We start from the raw sequence: 13,212 nt of genomic DNA, 5'->3' as shown, positions 1-13,212 counted from the left end.
CTATGCCAGCCAGGGAGATGTGTGTTTGATGAGCACATTTAAGCATGGAGGAAAAGGGTCAGGAGGAAACCTAGCGATGCATTAACAGGAGTGAAGGCGCGGAAGTGGGATTAGCAGAGACACTGATTTTGTTCTTTGCACTTTGTTGATGTCACGAGACTTGCTCTAGTTAACATGGCCTGTGTTAGAGAGAAAATTATTATTATTGTTTTTAAGATTTTATTTATTTATTTTTAGAGAGGGGAAGAGAGGGAGAGAAACATCAGTGTGTGGTTGCCTCTCACATGCCCCCTAATGGGGACCTGTCCTACAACCCAGGCATGTGCTCTGACTGGGAATTGAACCAGAGACCCTTTGGTTTGCAGGCCGGCACTCAGTCCACTGAACCACACCAGCCAGGGTGAGAAAAAAATATTTTTAAAAAGTCAAGTATTAGCCCTGACTGGCATGGATCAGTTGACTGCAAAGGTGAAAGGTTACCAGTTCAATCCCAGGTAAGGGCACGTGCCTGGGTTATGGGCCAGTCCCCAACTGGGGGCCTGTGAGAGGCAACCAATCGATGTTTCTCTTTCTCATCCATGTTTCTCTCCCTCTCCCCCTTCCTTATCCTCTCTCTAAAAGTAAATACATAAAATTTAAAAGAAAACCTCAAGTTTTAGAGCAGAAACTCACAGTAAGGAGGCTCAGGCTACCTCTTCCACGTGGGAGGCCTCAGGAGGTGACCCTAGATGGGAGCCGCTGTTGCTTATGGCCAGAGAAAGCAGGGTGGGGTTGGGGGGACCGATGACGGCAAAGACAACAAGGGGGAGAGAGACACAGAGAGAAAATCGGAGATGAAAAAGGAGGGTCTATGTGGGAGGGACAGACAGACACTGAGAGGCTGGACACAGAGTCGGGGCGAGGAGCTGGAGCCCCCGGCACAGGACTGGATCCAGGCTGCCTGGAAGGCAGAGAGAGGTTGGAGGGTGGGTCGGGGATAAAGAACCAGACTGGCATCGGGGACACCACAGAGACAGACAGAGATGGCCAGCAGGAAGGCTCCTGGAGGGTGGGAGTGCCAGAAGCCAGCCAGGGGGGTGGAGCTGGACAGATCCCATTCAGTACGTCCCTCTGCTCCCAGTGGGGGAAATCGAGGCCCCTTAAAGGGCCAGGCCTGGCCGTGGCTCCTCTTCCTTCTTTCCCATCCCCGGCTCTCTGGAGGCAACCCAGGCAGGGGATCTGGGCCCAGTGGGAGCCCTGAGCTTCCCAAGGGACACAAAACCTGCCCTCTGGCTGAAAGGCCAAAGCAGCCAAAGGCTATGGCTTGGGCCACGCCTTCTCCAGCCTTCCTCCTAGAGCAAAGAATACGGGGTGGGAGAGGGAACAGTAGCAGAGCCACCATTGGAGCCTCTCTCAGCCTGGGCCTGCAGCTCCCTGGTTGCCACTATAGGGGCCACAGCCTGGCTGGGGGCTTGGGGCTCTGGGCCAGACCCAGCGCCAGGCAAACACCTTGCCTTTTAATCCCTGTTACACCCCCCACTTTGCAGACCATGGCTCTGAGGGCCAGAGCTGGCGAAGTTCCTCCTGCCCTCTCCAGCTCTAAACCGCGGCCCCACCCCTTCCGCCATGGCTGGCTTCCTCGCCTGCCCGAGAGCACCTCACTTTGCCCCTCGTTAAAGCCCTGCCCCATTTGAGGCGGACCCTTCTGTGGTGTCTTGCCTACTTCCACTGTCAAGGAGTCCCCCTGCGTGTCTAGCCTGAGACCCTTGTGCTGCTTCAGTGCCATGTCCCTGGCTTTGGCAATGGAAAGCAAAGGAACTCTGAGTCCTAGTGTCCAACAGCATCCTCGGACTCCTTTGGCTTCCACAGAGCACCTCCAGCAGGAAGCCTTCCCGGCTTCCTTCCCCCGAGCCTGCGAGGGTCTCCCCTGAGCCTGGGCAGTGGGGACAGTGAGGTGTGGAACCGTCTGAATTCCCTTCCCTGTCCATCCAGAGGATCTGTCCTGCTTGCTCCTTTGTTTTGTATTAAAGAATAGCTTCTGTTTTCTGCTGTTTCAAATGCCTTTTCATTCATTCACTTATTCCTCCATTTCTTCTTCCCTCCCTTCCTCCCCTCCCACGTGCCAGGCATCAGGGTGAAGCTGGCATGTTAGGCCCCTGAGCGCCGGGCCTAGGACCTGGCGCCAAGTCAGACAAACACTCCCCAGTGCCTACTACGTGTTGAGCACCGTGTAGGGATGGGCAAGGCAGACAATTGTCCCTCACACGTCCTTAGAGTGCGGGCGACACAGTAGCCCCCTGATGTCGTGAGTGTGAGTGCAATGAGTGTGACTAGGGAGGGGTGGGGCGGTGATTTGGGGGCAGGTAGATGAACATGGATGTGTATCCATCCAGCCCCCCAGGTGTCGAAGGGAGATGGGGCAGGTCTGGCCCTCGGGGGCCCTAGCTAGGGGGCTCTGGGCTGACTTCGGGTCTGCCAGTCTCAGCATCCCCGGCTCTGGCTGTCTCCGCGCAGTGCGCCAGCTGCCTCTCCACATTGCCTCCTGACCCGCTGCATGGGGCGGGGGACTCAGGCCCAGGAACGACACCCTGAGCCTCTGTGTGTCTCCTCAGGTCCCCAGCCGCGTCTTCCACGAGCCTCTAGGAGTTGACAGCATACACCTGCCGAACATCACCACCAAGAACCAATTCCTCAGCTGGGCAGGTGCGAGAGGTGCCATCGCCTCTGTGGCCGAGCTGAATGACCCCCAAAGCATCCTCCTCCATCTGGACCCAGGTCAGCTTCCCCAGCAGCTCCTCCGGGCCCAGGACCTGACTTCCTGTGGCCCATCCCTCAGATGTGGACACTGAGCCTCCTGGGGGCGCCGTTTGCCCCAGATCCCATAGAGCACGTTAATACTTTATTGGGACAGTAGTTCCCTCTTCGCCGAATATTAGTCTGAGCCACGTGAAATTGCTACTTGTCAGCTTTTTGACCCAGAAAAACAGCACAGTCCTATGATTTATTGTGCACCTATTATGTGCCAAACCCCATGCTAGGCATTTGGGGACTCTGTGGGGACAGGCCCAGTCCCTGCCCTTCTGGAGCTGACACTGTGGTGGGGAGATGACAACAAGCATGCACACAGATAAATGAGTTACATAACCTCAGGGCACGGTGGATGTTGTGAGAAAGATACAAGGGGGGTGAGATGCTGCTGGTTGCAGGGCTTCATCCCTGATGGGCGCCACGGTCACACTTTATGCGAACCCTGTGTTGGCAGAGGAGGAAACAGAGGCTGGGGGACTTGCATGAGTCACTCGGCAGTAAGTGGTGGAGAGGAGATTTGAACTGAGGTCCTCTCCTGCCCCTCACTTCTTGGCTGCTCCATGCTGCCCGCCCCACCTGGAGAGTGGGTAAGGGTGGGTCTCTGTGTGAGGTGGCAGGCTGCTCGGGGAGCGGACTGAGGTGCGCTTATCTCCGCAGCCCCGGGGTCGCCACCCCCCTGCAGTCCAGAATCCCACAAAGATATGGGCGACACGCTGGAGTGGCAGCCACACACTGGGGCCTTGGTCCAGGGCTGCCTCTTGGAAGGTGTGGCCGGCCACAAAGAGGCGCACATCGTGCGAGTCCTGCCAGGCTCCGAAGCCAGGTAAGAGTACCTGCTCCTGCCCCCAAACCCCGCCCCGTCGGCACCCTTAAGCCCCGCCCTCTCCAAGCCTCAGCCCCGCCCCTGACTCGGTAGGAGTGTAGTTGTTCTCCTCAATCTCTGCGCCCCGCCCCTGAACCCAAGCCCCGCCCATTTCCACGTCTACACCGCACCTCCACTTCGCACCAAGTAAGGGCGCAGCCACTGCTATCCAGCCTCAGATCTCGGGCCGCCCCGGCCAGTGGCCGTCGGGCGCTGCCCTGCCCTGCCTTCCCGCCGGCAGGCGCTGACCTGGCGAGCCGTTTCTCTGCAGGTCCCGGACGGTGAACGTGAAGGTGGATGTGAGCTGCACTTTGGGGAGCCCCGAGGCGGTGCTCATCCTGCAGGGTCCGCCCTACTTGTCCTGGTTCATCGACACCAACCACACCATGCAGATCTTGGTGAGCTTTGCTCCGTGACCCAGACAGCCCCGCGCAGGCCCCCCGAAGCCCGTGAGAGAACCCAGGCGCCCCGCAGCAGCACCCCTGCACTTTTTCACGCAGTGATGACACTCTGCCCCACCCTATCCTCTGTCCATCACCTATTCTTCAGACTGGCACCTAGCTGCCACCTCCTCCAAGAAGCTTCCCATCATCCCCTAGAGAGGCCCTTAACCCAATCCTCAGGGTCAGGGAAAGTTCCTAGAGAAGCGAGCCCCATGCTGACATGAAGGGCGAACGGGAGCCAGTGGAGAAGGAGGTGGCCCAGGCAGAAGTAACAGCAAGAGCCAGGGGGACCGCAGCCCTGAGGGCCTTGGCGTCCCGCCCGGTCCAGGCTGCGCGCCCCCTTACCGGCTCCCCGCTCTGCCTGTCTTCCCGTCGTTAGACCACTGGTAAATACTCCTTCAAGATCTTCCCCGAGGAAAACAAGAGCGACGTGGATCTCCCTGACTCGCGCGAAGGCCTGCTGGGGGAGGCCCGGAGGCTCAACGCCAGCGTGGTGGCGTCCTTCGTGGAGCTCCCTCCGGCCACTGCCATCTCTCTCCGGGCCAGCCGCTGTGGTGAGTGCCCGGCCCCCTTCCCTGGCCCTCCTGCCTGCCTCTGTCCTTCCCTTGGGTCAGTTGCCACAGTGTGCCAAACACCACCACCGCACGGCTATGTGTGTTTGGCGGGGGGGGGGGGGGGGGGGGGGGGGCCACCTGTGGGAGCCCCATTTCCCTCCTCTGCAGCCTCTGCAGCAGGGGGACCTGGGCCGTAGCCAGCTGTAGACGCGCTCAGTGCCTGGCATGCCACGAGCCCTCGGCGGCTGTCCAGCTGGCTCACCTCTGCTACCCCACAGGCAGTGGGCTGCCGGCCTCGCCCACACCCGCCAGGACCACCCCTCCCAGGGAGAGCTGCAATCAGAACCTGCTCATGACGCTGCTGCAGCCCAAGTGCGCCAATGGCACCATGACTCTGGGACTCAAGAAAACCCACGTATTGGTAAGGGAAACCCTAGCCCTCTGGCCCGGCCCCACGTGGGCAAGCCGGTTCCTCCGCTAGTCTGAGAGTCTTGGGCTCCTCACCCTGGCCGGGGAACAGATTGCACCCTTCTGCAAGCTTTGGTTTTCCCACCTGCAAAAGGGGGTTGAAAAGGGTGCCCACCTTGTGGTGAGAGCAAAACAAGGGCTGGTGGGCTGAGCCAGGTGTGTGCTCAGTAAGTGCCCGAGGGCTACGAGGTGGTGGTCGTGATTCGCCCCAACTGCGGGCGGGGCTGGGTGCTCACCTACCTTACCTGCACCATATTGCTGTCCCATTGGAAAACAAAGGTATTTATTATCAAAATAACACAGGCTTTTCTTTGTTAATGTGGGTAAGTTAGAAAAGAAGCAAATCTCAATCTCTCCACCCAAAGATGATGGCTACCAGCATTTTGGTTTGTTTCTTTCTAGAACGTTTTCTCTGTGTCAGTCTTTGGTTTGTTCGTATGCTTTTTTTAAAAGAATGTTTTATTGATGATGCTATTACAGTTGCCCCATTTTTTCTCCCCTTTATTCCCCTTTGCCCCGCACCCCCTCCCTCTGTGTAAGTCTCACGTGGTGGAATCGAATGCACCTGTCTGCCTCCAGCTGTAGCCACTTAATGTATTTTTAGAACTCTGACGTCGGTGCTCAGTATCACGCTGAATGAGCACGTGTTCTTCCCTCCTGTGGGCGGGCCATCATGAACTCCTCCCGTGTAATCCGTTGCCTTTGTTTCCAATTCTGCAACATTATAAATATGCAGAAAATGTCATCGTGCATGATAAACTTTTTAAAATATGGGATTATTTTCTTAGGATAGATTTCCATGTTAGTGGGACTGCTGGGTCAAAGTGAGTGAGCTCTCTGGAAGTTTTGATACACGCTGACGACCCACTCTCCAAACGATGATTCCCGTGTTTACTGAGGATTTGTGAGAGTGCTGTGATGCTCTCTCTCTTCAGGCTATTATTTTTTAAAAGAGTTTATTTATTTGTTTTTAGAGAAAGGGGGAGGGAAGGAGAGAGAGGGAGAGAAACATCAATGTGTGGTTGCCTCTTGCAAGCCCTCTACTGGGGGCCTGGCCCTCAACCCACGCATGTGCCCTGGCTGGGAATCAAACCTTGACCCTTTGGTTCATGGGCCCAAGCTCAATCCACTGAGCCACACCAGCCAGGGCTAGGCAGTTTTTTTTTTTGTTGTTTTAAAACACCGTTGCCCGTGTGGGAGGTGGCACATGGTGTTCCCTTCTGGTTTTAACTTACACTTCTTTGCCTAGAGGTGAGTGTGGGCATGGCCCCACATGACTGATAATAGTCTAAGGCTCTTGATCCCTGGGGCTTGGTATTTTTCTTGATGATTTTTAGAAGCTTTTTACATAAAGAAAATTTTGGCTCTTTGTCCTTCATTCTCTTTTTTTTTTCATTTAAAATTTTATTCATTTTTAGCGAGTGGGGAAGGGAGAGAGAAAGAGAGGGAGAGAAACATCATTGTATGGTTGCGTCTTGCGTACCCCGCACTGGGGACCTGGCCTGCAGCCCAGGTATGTGTCCTGACTGGGAATCGAACCGGTGACCCTTTGGTTTGCAGGCTGGCACTCAATCCACTAAGCCACACCAGCCCAGTGTCCTTTATTCTTATCAAAATAATTTCTCCTGGTTTGGTATAGTTCTTGACATTTTTGCTACAGTGGTTTTTAATTTTTTGGATATTCGAAAACACTGGGCCCGTCTTCCCCTTTGGGATTGCTTCTGGCGTTTCTGAGGCGAGAAATCTTGCTGCTGGAGCCTCGACAAATCACCCATGTTCTCAGGGATTTCAGAACGACATTGAACTCTGGGGCTAATTAAGTCCACATGGGAGTTTTTTGGGGCCTGAGATACAGGCGCCTGTACGAAGCCCCGTCTGTTACCCAGGCCTGAGGGAGCCCATCGTCGCCCACCCACCTCTGGAACATTGCCCTGCACTAGAAGAACGTGCCGGCGCCATAAATGCAGACACAGAAAGATGCACATGACTGATCGTTCAGGGAGAAAACTAGGCTACTGCATGAAAGACAAGTACGATGCCGCTTCTTAAGAATCTTTTAAAAATGCACACATTTCCTCTGAGCACATATGTCATGTCTGTGCAGAAGAAGACAGAAAGAGGGGAGTCTGAGCCCCAGATACACGGCTGCAGCCTCTCATCAGCAGTTCGTGGAAGTGGTCGGTGTGCAGAACCTGCCTCCCGGGCCCCTGACGCTGCGGCTTCGCCCAGCGCAGAGCCGTTGTCATTTGGTGGGCTCGTGTCTCTCAAGGGGGCCCTGGGCCGCTGGGGGCAGCCTTCCGGAGGAGTAGAAGTGAGCTGGCTGCACTCAAGTGGGACCTCCAATAGCCCACTCGTCCCTAGGACTAAGATTCTTTTCATCCTATTAGTGCGACTGAGGAATGCTAAGATTTGATTCTTCTGAAACAGGAGATGGCAAACGAGGGCTCACTGCCTGTTTTTGTAAATGGAGTTTTCTTGGCCCTGGCCAGTGTGGCTCAGTGGGTTGGGCATCGCTCCACAAAGCAAAAGGTCACTGGTTCGATTCCCGGTCACGGCGTGTGCCTGGGTTGCGGGTTTGGTCCAGGGTCAGAACGCTGGCAAGAGGCAATCGATTGGTGTATTCCCTTCACATCGATGTTTCTCTCCTCTTTTTCCTCCTCCCTCCCCTTCTCACTAAAAATTTCACTGGCTCACAGCATACCCATGTTTACATCATGTCCACGGCGGCTTTGAGGCTATGAAGGTGACGTTGAGTGATTATGACAGAGACCACATAGTCTGCAAAGCCTCAGCCGGCATTGACTATCTGGCCCTTTAAAGGGAGCGTGCTGCCCACAGGTCCAGGAGTCTGGGCTCCTGAGACGGGACCGTGCTGGCGGGGTCTGCGTGCCCCCGGGGCTGTGCGCGATGATCGTAGGCGGAACTCAAGTGGACTTTTAAAGTGTAATGGTTCTGCATTTACTTTAACATATATTAGAAGAAAACAACAGTATGTAGTAAACCAAACTCATGATGTCTCGGATTTTATTGCTTAAGGCAAGGTTAAGTACAACAGCGAGTCAGGTTCAGGAAACGTGTTATTGTAAGTGTGTAGGTTGACAAAGTCTAACAGAAGCGGACAGGGGAGCAGAAGAATGCCCGTGACCCCGGGGGGTTACCACCAGTCCTTGGTGCTGGGTGGCGATGGACAGGCGCCGGGCGCCCGGTGCCTCCTGACGGTGCCCCCGCCCCCGGCCTAGGGTTTGAGCTGCGACATCATCAGCCTGACCTTCTGGGACTCCAGCTGCCAGGCTGAGGACACAGGGGACCAGTTCGTCTTACACAGCACCTACTCCAGCTGCGGCATGAAAGTGATAGAACATGTGATCAATAATGAGGTAAGAGCTGGGGCGGGAAAGGTAACAACAGCCTGGTTGCTGACCCCCTCATGCCTGTTTGATCTTCCAGGCCGAGGGGCCCTGGGGAGGGTGGGGAGTGGGGCCCAGCAGGAAGACAAGATCGGGGTGGCCATGGCTGCACCCCGCCCTGGTGTATAAGAAGGGTGCATTGGGCGGAACACCCTCTGGGGTCATTGCTGGCTCTCACCAGCACCTTGGCTCTCTTCCTGCAGGTGATCGTCAACTTCCTGTCAAGCCCGTCGCCGACACGGGTGAGATGGGTGGGCGCTGTGCTGACACATCCGGTCCAGGGCCCCGGGGTCCCTTTTTGGCCCGGGAGGGAGCAGGCCTCCGGAAACCCAGACCCTGGTCCGGGCCTGCCACGTGTCTCCAGCGTGGCTCAGCCTCCCCTCTGTACCGTGGGGATAGTGCCGTCGAGGGCTCTGTTCTCAGCCTCTCGCACCAGCAGCCTCTAGTGCGTGCCAGCTGTGAGGCCCTGGGCAAGTTGCTGAAGCTCTCTGGGCCCCAAGAGAGCAGTGGCACCAGCAAGGATCCCCCCGGGGGTGCTTATGAGCAGTCCCTGATGTGACACAGGCACAGCACTTTACCCTGGCCCAGCGCACAGTGAGTTCTGGATAAATGTTAGCTTGGGTTTGTTTTTGTTTTTAAGGTGAGGATGAGGGTCAGGCAACTCCTCTGGACCATAACCCCTGCTCCCTCCCCTCCCTTCCCCTCCCTGGCCGGACACCTCCCAGGCTGACCGAGCTCCTGCCCCATCTCCCACAGAAAAAGGTGCAGTGCGTCGACACGGACAGCCTCTCCTTGCAGCTGGGCCTCTACGTCACCCCGCAGTTCCTCCAGCCCTCCGACACCATCGAGCTGGGGCAGCAGGGCTTCGTGCAGGTACTGGACCGGACCTCCCAGGACTGCCGCCTCCCGGGATTTCTCAGAACCTTCTTCCCCACCACTAGTACAGAGGAGATGAGCCTTGAACTTTCCAGGGCAAGGAGGGAGCCGGCATGGTGCATGATGGAAGGGAGAGAGAGAAAAGGCAGAGCTCAGAGACACTGATCGGAATATCACCTCCTCCTCCCTGCAAGCCCTTGACGGTCCCGCCATCTGGGCTCAGGGGCAGAAACTCTAGAATGAATCTGACTTATTTCCTGAGAGCAGGCAGGGTGGAGGGTCAAGAGGAACCACCCACGCCTCACCCCCTGGCCCACCCTTGCAGGTGAGCATGTCTCCGTCAATCCCCGAGCTCACCCTCACACTGGACAGCTGCCAGCTGGACTTGGGGCCCGAGATGGACGCCGTGGAGCTCATCCAGAGTGAGGCGGCCAAGGGCAGCTGTGTGAGCCTGCTGTCTCCGAGCCCCCGTGGTGACAAGCGCTTCAGCTTCCTCCTCCGTGGCTACATGGTGCCCACCCCCAAGGCTGGCATCCTCAACTGCTCCGTCTCCCTGTTTCTTGGTTCTTGGGGTCAGGTGAGTAGGCCCTGGGCCGGGCCCAATGTCAAGGGCGGCTTTTTGGGTCTGGGTGTTTCAGGAACCAGCTGGCAAAGGGCAGAGTCAGTCGGGTGTGTGGTTTCCAGCTCCCAGGGGTTCCCTCTCTGCCGCCCTACAGCCTCTGATGGCTCTGCTGCGTCTTGGACATTGGTCAGATATGCAGCTGCACCTGTCCATCCGTCCATCCCACCCAGTCTCATTCATCCACCCTCCTTCCACCGTCCCAGTCACCTGTGCACTCCCCCGCAGGAAGTACGATCACTAGTGCAGTCTCTGTGAACAGGAGAGAGACCTCAGGGCAGAGGGTTCGGGTGGAGGGGATGGCTCTCTGATTGCCTGCATTGACGAGTCCCTCGCTTCCCCGCCCAGTGGCCCTCCGCTCTCAGGCACTCAGCCCTGGGCATACAGCCAGCGCCAGGCGCTTGCACACAGAAGGGTCTCTGGTGGTTTGAACCTAGAGAAGCCACTGGGGCCGCTCCCGGGCAGGCCCCCTCCCTCCCGCCACAGGGAGCCGGGCCTCTGGGACAAGCTGGCTTGTCTTCCCAAGTCCTTCACCGGGGTAATGGATGCATGCGGAGTGCACCCGCAATCCTCATGGGAGTCAGGGGCCTCCCGGGAGCCCACCAGAAAGTCCAGCAGCAGCCAGGGACTGGCTCCCCACGCCTGTCCACGGCTTGCACCTCCCAGGACTTGCTCCAGGGCTCCCGGCCAGAAAGTGGTGGGATGAGACACCAAGGCCCCAGGGAGGGCGGGGACTGGGTCGGAGAGCCAGGGAGCAAACCTGAAAGCCTCCTCTCAGAGGCAGTGCCGCACACCACTCTCTCCCTCCCGCAGAAAACCTACAGGACCGTCACCATGCGCCTGAACGTCGTCAGCCCCGGCGTGTCTGGTGAGCTCTCCCAGGGTCTCTCTGGGGCTCCAGTGGTTGGCAACAGATGGCCCAGAGGGACTGGGGCCTAGGTTCCCAGCGGAGAGGACCCTAGAGAGAGCAGCCCTGGGCGGAGGGCAGGACAAGGGCTTCCCAGTGGCCTGGAGTAGGATCCACAGCTGTGTCTTCTAGAAGGGAGAGCTTTTGCTTAGGATGCCCCTGTGGGGGGGGATTCCAGGCCTTTGGCTCTTTTTGATTCCCGTGGCTGCTGGCCGACCTCATCAGGGAGATGGCCTGCACCAGGTCTGGATGGGCTGGCAGGCACCTGGGGCGGGGTTGGCCTCGCCCTGAGGCCCCCGGAGTGGAGGACGCCGCTTCCGCCCAGCACCCTGCAGCCTCTGTTAGTTCCCTCTGGGCCCGGGCCTCCACCAGGCGGAAGAGTCCCTCACACGGGAAGCCGAGGTGGGGTCACCTGCCTCTTGGCCCCCCAGCCTTGGACAGGATGGAACTCCCACACCCAGCTCCCGCCCGGGAGAGAAGGGCTCATCGCCCCTTGGCAGGGATAAGGACGCAGGGCCGGAGGGAGGCTGCCTGGCCCATGCTCACACAGGAGCCAGCCGTGTGGAAAGCAGGGGGCTTAGGGAAACCCCAAGGCAGGGCTGGAGAGCCCCCAGAGGGACCCCGCCCGTCCCTACCATGGTGCAGGGCTCTCGGGGAGCAGGCAGTGACCGGAGGTCGCGCAGCGAGGAGGCCCCACTCACTTTTCGCTCAGATTGTACCCCCCAGCCGCCCCGACCAGCACCTCCTGCAGCCCTGGGAGGCAGAGGCGCAGCCCTGACGGTCTGGCTCGGCCCTCGCGGCTGAGGGTCCCGGCAACCACAGCTTCATGCCAGGCATGGGTGTGGCGAGCCCATTTGCTAGATGACGAGGCTGAGGTCCAGGGAGGTCAGGGCAGTGGGCGAGCTGGGACTCACACCAGAACCTGTGCTCCTGGCCGGCCCAAGAGTAGGGGGCCAGGGACGGGGCAGCAGCACTGACTGCGGCTGTCCCTCCCTCGGCTGCCCAGGCCACACCCTCGTCCTGCCCGCCGTGCTGGGCATCACCTTCGGCGCCTTCCTCATCGGGGCCCTGCTCACCGCCGCGCTCTGGTACATCTACTCGCACACACGTGAGTATCCCAGGTCCCCGCCACGAGTGCTCAGGACCCCTCTGCCACCCCTCCGGGGGAGCCCAGCGAAGCCTCTGGGGGAGTGGGGAGCCCTGGCTGGGGCCCTGACCTCCGCCCCTGCCCCCAGGAACCCCCAGCAAGCGGGAGCCCGTGGTGGCGGTGGCTGCCCCGGCCTCCTCAGAGAGCAGTAGCACCAACCACAGCATCGGGAGCACCCAGAGCACCCCCTGCTCCACCAGCAGCATGGCGTAGTGCCCAGCCTGGAGCCCTGGGAACCACCCAGCCAGCCCTTGCCCAGCCGGAGAGACTGAGCAGCCACCAGCTGGGAACCACTGGTCACGAACTCGCCCTGTGGCCCCAACCCTTCCGCTCGACCGAGGACGGACCGTGCCCGCTGCCTCTTTCTCGGAGGCCTGCTGCCAGCGCGGGCACCAGCTCGGAACGCCTTGGGGTCGCCCCACCCCACCCTGCAGAACCTTCAAACTCAGTGGGCCTAGGGCACGGCTGCCCGGGACCCCAGAGTGACAGAACACTGCTCTCTATGTCCACGTTGTTATAGAAACACAAATCCGTTATTTTAACCTGGACCCAGCCCTCCACGACCTGGGCTGGGCTGGAGGTGAGAGCTCAAAGCAGACTGCCCGGCCCACTCGGACCCAAGGTGCCGCCGCCGTGACCAGCGAAGAACCGCCGGGATCCGACCCCGGCAGCACAGCTTTGGACTGACGCAGCTTTGGGGTGGGGGGAACCGGCGCCTAGGGATGCCCAGCCCGGGAACAGGGGAGCCTAGCTCCTTCCTGCAACTGTCACACGGGGACCCCTTCCCTCCTGGCCCATCGGGAAGGCAGCAGATAGGAGTGGCCAGGCTGCCTGACCTGGGTCCACCCCTATATACTCACGACCAATAAATCAGACCATGAAACCAGTGTTGGGCTGGGAGAAGGGAAGGGACACCTAAAATGCGGGGGAAGGCGGGGACAGCTCTGGGTTCAAATCCCAGACCTGCCACTTAACGGGCTGGGTGACCATGGGCAGGTCCTGTGGCTGCTTTAAGCCGGCCTCGATCCCCCCGTCGGTAAAACAGGGGTGAGAATTCCCGACCCCAGGGCCTCCGCGGGGAGGTCTGTGAGGCAGCGCCCGGTGTGTGGTCCGCAGACATCCGGCCAGTTTTCTCCTTTCAG

At 58.8% G+C, this 13,212-nt stretch overlaps 1 protein-coding gene across 1 annotated transcript in view; it reads left to right on the top strand.

Moving 5' to 3' along the window:
* The window catches only part of ENG (endoglin), a 30,958-nt gene extending 18,001 nt beyond the window's left edge, over positions 1 to 12,957 (top strand). The window contains exons 4-15 of the mRNA XM_028514439.2: positions 2,592 to 2,754; positions 3,445 to 3,610; positions 3,921 to 4,047; positions 4,472 to 4,646; positions 4,925 to 5,067; positions 8,354 to 8,491; positions 8,725 to 8,763; positions 9,278 to 9,394; positions 9,723 to 9,974; positions 10,830 to 10,884; positions 11,930 to 12,031; positions 12,159 to 12,957. Coding sequence (XP_028370240.1) covers positions 2,592 to 2,754; positions 3,445 to 3,610; positions 3,921 to 4,047; positions 4,472 to 4,646; positions 4,925 to 5,067; positions 8,354 to 8,491; positions 8,725 to 8,763; positions 9,278 to 9,394; positions 9,723 to 9,974; positions 10,830 to 10,884; positions 11,930 to 12,031; positions 12,159 to 12,283 — 1,602 coding nt within the window. The 3' untranslated portion in view covers positions 12,284 to 12,957. The remainder of the gene's footprint in view (positions 1 to 2,591; positions 2,755 to 3,444; positions 3,611 to 3,920; positions 4,048 to 4,471; positions 4,647 to 4,924; positions 5,068 to 8,353; positions 8,492 to 8,724; positions 8,764 to 9,277; positions 9,395 to 9,722; positions 9,975 to 10,829; positions 10,885 to 11,929; positions 12,032 to 12,158) is intronic.
* Positions 12,958 to 13,212: the final 255 nt, after the last annotated feature.

Source organism: Phyllostomus discolor, chromosome 3 (assembly GCF_004126475.2).
Source record: "Phyllostomus discolor isolate MPI-MPIP mPhyDis1 chromosome 3, mPhyDis1.pri.v3, whole genome shotgun sequence".
NCBI classification, from domain to species: Eukaryota; Metazoa; Chordata; class Mammalia; order Chiroptera; family Phyllostomidae; genus Phyllostomus; species Phyllostomus discolor.
Note: the sequence above shows the minus strand (reverse complement) of the source record. Positions and strands in the feature narration are given on the sequence as shown.